Below are 7,332 nucleotides of genomic sequence, written 5' to 3' on the forward strand. Positions count from 1 at the left end.
GATGTAGTGAAATGCCATTTTGATGTCTAATGCCAGCAAGGATCCAGAAACAGCTCTGGCTTGAGATGCAAGTTATGCAACACAGTCTTTGTGAAATGAAGTGCTGCCATCCACGGGAACACATCATCTGTGATTTAGTCTGGTGCTGCAGTGTGTGTGTGTGTTTTCCTTTGCATATATAGAGAAATGCTCAGCGTCGCTATTTTTAATGCCAGCTCAGATTGTAACAAACCTTTTTTTATTTTTAAGTTTTGTAGCTAAATGGAAAATGGCAGTCAGGGTATGTGCTCAGTTTAACTCATGACTGGGAAATGAACAGACTGACACAGTTCAGCCCTAAGCCTTGCTGTTGCTGAGCATCTTTCTCACAATGGGAAGAGAACAATCACTAGCACTTTAAAGTGTACACTGTGTTTTAAATGAGGGAGTGGTGCAGTATGTCGCAGTACATGTGCACTCTACCTCTGGTATGTGTTATTAAAAATCCAGTGAGCCGGTGACAGGTTTAAAACCTGCCCCAGCCTCAGGGGTTGTCTCAGCACAAGTTGTGTTTCACACAGGTCAGCTGTACTATACACAAATACAGTGCATGTGTGTTTGTGCTTCAGTCTTTATACCTAGAAGTTGTGATAAAGGTCAAACAGAGGCCATATTTACACTCATCAAGATGCACAAAGATTCTGCACAGCTGGTTGTTCCATCCTCAATGACTTGATGGCATTCCCATTTGTGGTAGTGTTTTGAAGACCAATTTTAACAGAATTTCTTTCATCATCAAATGATGTTCACTGTCCATCCTGTACAGTGTAATTTTACCAAACAGGGTATCCTTTAGGCCTAGATGGCCTGTCAGCATGTCACCACATGATTCAGTGTGTACTGGTATGCTGCAGTAATCCACGGGCTCAGCTTCTTGGCTCGGGTGAAAAGTCAAGGAGGCTGTAAGCTGCTGTACAAGAACACTGAAGTGTTTTATCTTTTCTGAATAAGCTCTGTGTGGCTCTGTGATTTCTGATGAGAAGGTGGAGGTGGGGGTCACAGGGGAAAAGTCCTTCTGAATGAAAGTACCAGTGTCAGGAGTTTGTTCTGAAAATGTCCTGACCCGAGTTGACATACAAGAATGAATATGTGAGCACTCTCTAACTTCTTCCGTCACTTCCCTGGCTCCCAGACTGCTCACAGCTGAGCAGTAACGACCACCAGCAGGTCCAGTGAGTCACGTCTTTCCCCTGAAAAGACCATCATCCACAACCTCACTTCATGTGAGCTGGTGTTTCAGAGTCAGAGGGGGAGAAACACAGAGGGGTGGCAGTAAAACAGAGAGAAATAACTTGTCCTGGTCATAGCCAGGAATTTCAAAGGGAGTGTACAGCACAATAGCAACTTATTTTTTTGCCCCTCTTGTGGTTGCAGCACACTCCCAATTTTCCCTCCTCACTCTCTCTCTCTCTTTTCCTCCTCCCCCTCTGCCTTATTCACACACTGTCTCACTCACTCCTCCCCTCTGCTCCTTCAGTGCCTTCCTCTCAGTTCACATTTCTGACTGAGTGGGGAGCATGGCTAACACCATGGTCTCGGTGCGCAGCTCCGAGCTGGGGCCCCTCGGCTGGAACACTGTCACTAAGCATCAGCTCTTCTTACAGAAAGTCTCCTCAAAACTGGGGCCCAGGCAGCAGGGGAAAGGCAGCAGAGTGGACAAGGCCTCTGGACCAGGCTTAGCGGCTGAACCTCGAGGACAGGGGAGCCCCGGGCCCAGGCAAGCCCGAGGTGACGGCTCTGTGCTGGGACAAGGTGGACAGACTGCTGGGGGTGGATCTCCAACAAGAGTGAGGCAGACCCTGAGTCATGGCCAGGGTGAGTTAACATGGTTTCTGTCTGAAACATAAACGTGAGCAATTTCAGTGCATGCACATTTACTCAGTGAAACCTGAAATGTAAATATGCAACAGCGTGCGGCACGGGACTGTATGTCTGCACTGCTCAGCAAGACAACTCTCAGCTTCTCTCTCTGTCAGGCATATACTGTAGACTCCTACTGGCAGTCAGTGTGTGTGTGTGTGTGTGTGTGTGTGTGTGTGTGTGTGTGTCTGTGTGTGTGTGATGGACAAAAAAGCTCAGCTTTGTCTCTGCAGCAGACTCAGGAAATGAGCAGGCTGACGCTGCAGAGCAGTGCGTTAAAATGCCTTCGACATACCTCTACACCACTCACTTTCACTCACACACACACACACACACACAGTTATGGGGCCCTGAACACACTGTCCATCCCAAGTTGCTGATGGACAGGCATGTACTGTTATCTGCTAGCTGGTGATAAAGGTGTGTGTTGCATTAGAGCAGAACTCTCGATTTCTTCAGCTCTTTGTCTGTAACAGTTCACAGAGTACAGCTGGACACTTGCACTGTGTGTGTGTGTGTGTGTGTGCATCCACAGAGATTTTACACCGCACCTCCCTGTTTGTCTTCAGAGGAAGTGAAAGTTTCCTGAAATTTTCCTTTGTCATCCACTTTTTGTTGTTTTTATTTTTTTCTCAGAGGAATTTCAGACCAGTGTTTGTGTGCAAGTGTGTATATCAGAGTGATTTGTGTTGAAGGGTAGAATGGAGAGGGCTGTTGACGTCATGCCAGTCGCATTTTGACACTGTAGCCCGTAGCCTGTCTTTGTGTTAGTAAATATAGTGTATGTGTGTGTAACTTCAAAATCACTGAGCTGCAGTGTGTCGTTTACATAGCAGAAAATACCCAAGTGCATATTTTGTGTGAATGAAATGTATTTTTGTGTGTGTGTGTATGCGCATGGTACTACTCCCATTGTGGGGACCTAAACCTACACTCACATGGTGAGGACTCAGCTGAGTGATTCATGTAAATCACTGAATTTTAAGGTGATGACTTGGTTTACAGATAGCATTAAGAGTTAGGCTTAGCCCAGTAGTGGTTATGGTTAAAGTTAAGCTAAATCATATGAATGAACCTAAGTCGATATAAAGTCCCTATGAGGAATGGAAACAAACGTGTGTAAAACCAGATCTTTCTTTTTGTAAAGGTCACCGATGGACAAAACCTGCTGTGTGCTCTTCGCTGAGCCACAGGAACCAGCAGTTGGCTCTTGACCTCTGTCTCCATCAGTGGATTCCTTTGTGTTTGTCTGCCTTCGTCCACTTTGAATTTGGTCCTGACTTGATTATTTCATCGCGGCTCTTTTCTCTGAACCTTTGCTTTTTCGTTTCAGGATTAGCCAACACATTCAGTGTTTCTCCCTGAACCCAGATCTGATAGTTTTCTGTAAATGGTTAAATCTACTTGTCAGACAAAGGTAATTGACCTAAATGACCAATCCCAACTTTATTAGGGGGTCACTTCAGGGTCAGGTTTTGCTTTAGCTCAGCTGCACTTTTCAGCAGATTGTCTCCTGGCTCACTGTTACGTGCACATCTCTCTTCACTTAACAGTTCAACATAGGCCATACCCACATGTAGTTATCCTCCCTGTTTATGAGTTTAAGGCTCTATTTGCTTATGTTACCATGTATCTAATGCACAGCACACACTACGCTTCCCCTTGACAAGGATGTTTGAATAGGTTTAACCATCCAACCAAACAGTGATCCACAGCAGTGTGCCACCAGTTTTCTGTCTAACCAGTATATTAAGGAGGGAATATAAGACGCTCTGTGGTTTCTTCTCAAAACACGACAGAGGAACTAATAACTAGTGTAAAATGTTATTTACAGTTTTTACCGGTATATATTTCAGTTATGGTAGCAACTAGAGGACTCCAGGGTTTGTGTGTGAGCCCATAATCTTGTATTCCTTCCATCACTGCTGACCATGTTTGCATTTTTCCAGGCAGCTGTTACTTTCTGTTCATGTCTATGTCAGTCAGCTGAGACAAAGATAGATAAAGCATCTTTAGCGTTCTGGATTTTTTGGCACCACACATTTTGGAGCTGTTTTATCAAATCACTATCTTGTTATGGTATAAAAAGACAAGAAAACCAACAGGCAAACATTGTGCTGTGGGAGAGAACATGTGAATTGTTGGTTTTGTTTGGTCCTGGGTTCGGGTTAGAGTTAGGCATGTGCTCACTGAACTATCCAGACCAGTGTAGTTAGACAATAGTGTATACATGTGTGTGTCTGTGTATCAACAGTACGCATGAGGCATGTCTATGGTGAGCCAGCTCTTACACCTAAAATTGATTTTGTAGGTAACAGAATCCAGCTGCTCCCCCTCTGGCTGGCATCTCATCAGAACTGAAACCAAATGAAGCCAGATGTTTCCTGCTGGCTTCAGTCGCAGTGCAAGCTTCACTGCTGATCTACCTTCATCAGCAGAGACTGTGTGTGTGTGTGTGTGTGTGAGGTAATGTAACTAAAGTGAACACATGTAAACATTTTTCCATCTCTTTAAAACAACCCTTCTCCACTTTTAGAGGCACAACTCAAGTTTGTAGAAGCTGAGAGAAAGTTTGAATGAAACCTAAACAGTCCCTGTAGGTCAGTGTGGTTGATACACAGTACTGTCAATGAATCCTGAAGCTTTGTGTGTGTGTGTGTGTGTCTATTCATTATGTTGGTCCCAAAAAGACAATCAACGAGTCAAAAAGGTTTTCAGGGATAAGGTTTCATTTTGTTCCTGGATCAAGTCTGAGGACACCAGAAACTCCACTGCGGTTAACTTTTCTTTTGGATTCAGAAAGTTTAGTCCACCCGTCAGAGGCAGCAGTGAAGTAGGACACTGTTGTTGTGCTGTGTCAGAGGAATGTTTACATCCAGCCAATCAGCTAATTCCGTGTATTGACACAAGTTAGAACCCTTCTTATAGTAACATGTGGTTTGCAGTAAAACAGGCTTTTGTGATGTATTTCTCTGGCAAATTATCAACTGGAACTGGAGTTCAGAGTTCAGAGGGGGTTTTGGATCAGTTTAAATAAAACCCACAGCTCTTTGGACTTTGTTTGCCCCCGTGGCGCTGTGCTTCACCCCTCTCCTTACCTCTGACGACAAGTTGGAGCAGCAGGAAGAACAGGAAGGAAGCAGGTGATGAAATGATAAATCACCTGTGTTTATAAGAAAGGACAGAAGGAGGCAGAGGCAAGACAAATGGAAAGCACTTAGCCATGGCAGTTATGGAACTGAAACGGTATTTTAATATGAAATGTATAAAAAGAAAGAATGAATATTAGGACCCCCACAGGATCAGAACACAGTGGAGATCTATAGGAAGAATCAAAAGTGTACACGCACACACTTGCTAATCATGTCATGTCCCTGGTTTGGTGTGAAGAGGAGGCGTCACGGCTCTCAGGGGAGTTCATTCTGCTTTGGTTTAAGGAAGGAAAGGTTGATTAAGTCCACAAACATGATCAAAGTTTGAGATGTTGTATTTCACATCTCCGTAACTATAGAAGTAGTTTCTGCTGCAGAAACGTGCTGAGCAAAATGCATTTAGTCATTAATGAAGACTTTGAGTTACAGATGGAAATTTTGTTGATTTCATAACGGCTAACTCTTAGAAAGGTTGTGCTAGCTGACTGTGTTGAAGTAGCCACAGTGTCATCTCGGTGATACTCTTTGTTTCAGGGAGCAGTTAGGCCTTTTTGTAACCTGTGTCTGGCCTCAGGCTTCCTTCTGTTTGTTTGTGCAATATTCACATGTACAACAGTTGCATGTAGAAATAGACACGTTGGTGAAGGAGTATGGGATGAATGGACTTTTTACTAGACTGTGTATTGTTAATGCAATAGAAGTTATGTTCCCAGTTAATATCAAAGTTTTTGTGCTTCCTTTCTCGTCCAGTTATCCCCAAACCTCACACCGCCACAGAGCGAGCGTCTGCAGTTACTGACCTGGCTCCTGCAACCTCTGTCTCCAAACCATTAGCCAATCAGCAGCCAGCACTGGGGTCGAACGGGCGACCTGTCACTTCAAAGCTTCCTGTTAAGGGATTACCCACAAGCCCCAGTTCCTCATCACCGGGGAGCAGTGAGAACAATGGAGCCACAAGCAAAGGTGAGGTGGTGGAATGCGTATGTGCATGCACATGCATTAGTGCACTAGTCAAGCTCTCTTCCTAATACACACACACAGTGTCAAGAGAGGTGGTTTTCTTTGGTGTGGTTTCCCTCTCACTGCTGACTTAACTTCCCTCTTTTTCACTGTTGTTTCCACTGAGAGTCTGTCTCCTTCATACATACACACACACACACACACCATACAATCACTGCTAAGGGTGCCCTGACATTCATGAAGGTTTCTCTACAAACAGGCTGCTAGGACAGCCCCAGGGTGTCCATGTGAGTGAATGAGAGAGAGAGAGAGAGAGACTGTGTGTCTGTGTGTATGCACAGCAATGTTCACTTCCTCTGCAGGTCAAAGGGCACATCTGGTCAGGAGTCAGAATACAGTCGATCTGTGTGTGAGTGAATTGTTTGCAGCCCCATTCTTTAAAGGACAGATCCACCCTACAGTAACTAGTTACTGTTTAAAGCTGTGATGGATTTTGTGTTGTTTTGTCCTTTTTGTTGCTAATGCTCCACATAAAAAGCTAATAGCTGATGTCTGTTAGTGTGTCCAGCAGCAGCAGCTACAGAAGGGCCTGATAGCAGGAGAAGGTTGACTAAGTTATGGTGTGTCTACACAGAAAGCCTTTCAGCCGTGTGCTTCAGTCATCTCTCTCATGACAACACATACAGTATGCTTCTGTTTTCTTCAGTCCAACTGTCCACACAGGCAGCCACTGCATATACCCTTAAAGACAACACAGATCACAGTGATGGTTGGAGAGCTTTAGGTTGTTATGGCAACGAGAGTCAATTAGAGATTTCTGGTTCCCATGGTAATATTTAGGATCTGTATTTAGTCGAATCAGAGGAGCATCAGCATCGTACACCTCCACACACTGTCCTTTTAACAAACACAGGGATGAATCTCTGCCATAGAATGTGAAAGTTGTATTCACCTGTTGTCTTCTACCTCTGATGTGCTGCAGTGCTGATTCAAGAACCGAGAACAGACAGTTAAGACATTTTGATCAGAGTCCACATTTCTAATTATCATACCTTTCAGTGTTAAAGTTGTTTCCTCAGACAAACGAAACGCTTTCAGCTTGAGACACCTGACATAGCCCACACGCTTTCATGTTTGTGCTGTCAGTACAAATGGAGCGATCGCTACCTCAGGCAGATAACAGTGTTTATGTTTGGCAGCCATTAAAAGACTTCATAATCAGCATCTGAATCTAATCTGTGTGTTTTGATAGGTGGACATGTGTGACCATGTTCAGAACAACCAGGGGAGTATATTTAGTTTCTATTTCATATGAGGAGAG

At 44.2% G+C, this 7,332-nt stretch overlaps 1 protein-coding gene across 3 annotated transcripts in view; it reads left to right on the forward strand.

Moving 5' to 3' along the window:
• LOC109952109 (microtubule-associated tumor suppressor 1 homolog) overlaps positions 1-7,332 on the forward strand; it is a 65,538-nt gene that overhangs the window by 26,383 nt on the left and 31,823 nt on the right. For all 3 annotated transcript variants that reach the window (XM_020586982.1, XM_020586981.1, XM_020586983.1), the window contains 2 exons: positions 1,644-1,854; positions 5,802-6,014. In XM_020586982.1, the coding sequence (XP_020442638.1) occupies positions 1,644-1,854; positions 5,802-6,014 (424 nt within the window). The remainder of the gene's footprint in view (positions 1-1,643; positions 1,855-5,801; positions 6,015-7,332) is intronic.

This window comes from Monopterus albus, unplaced genomic scaffold, assembly GCF_001952655.1.
Source record: "Monopterus albus unplaced genomic scaffold, M_albus_1.0 scaffold433.1, whole genome shotgun sequence".
Classification (NCBI taxonomy): Eukaryota; Metazoa; Chordata; class Actinopteri; order Synbranchiformes; family Synbranchidae; genus Monopterus; species Monopterus albus.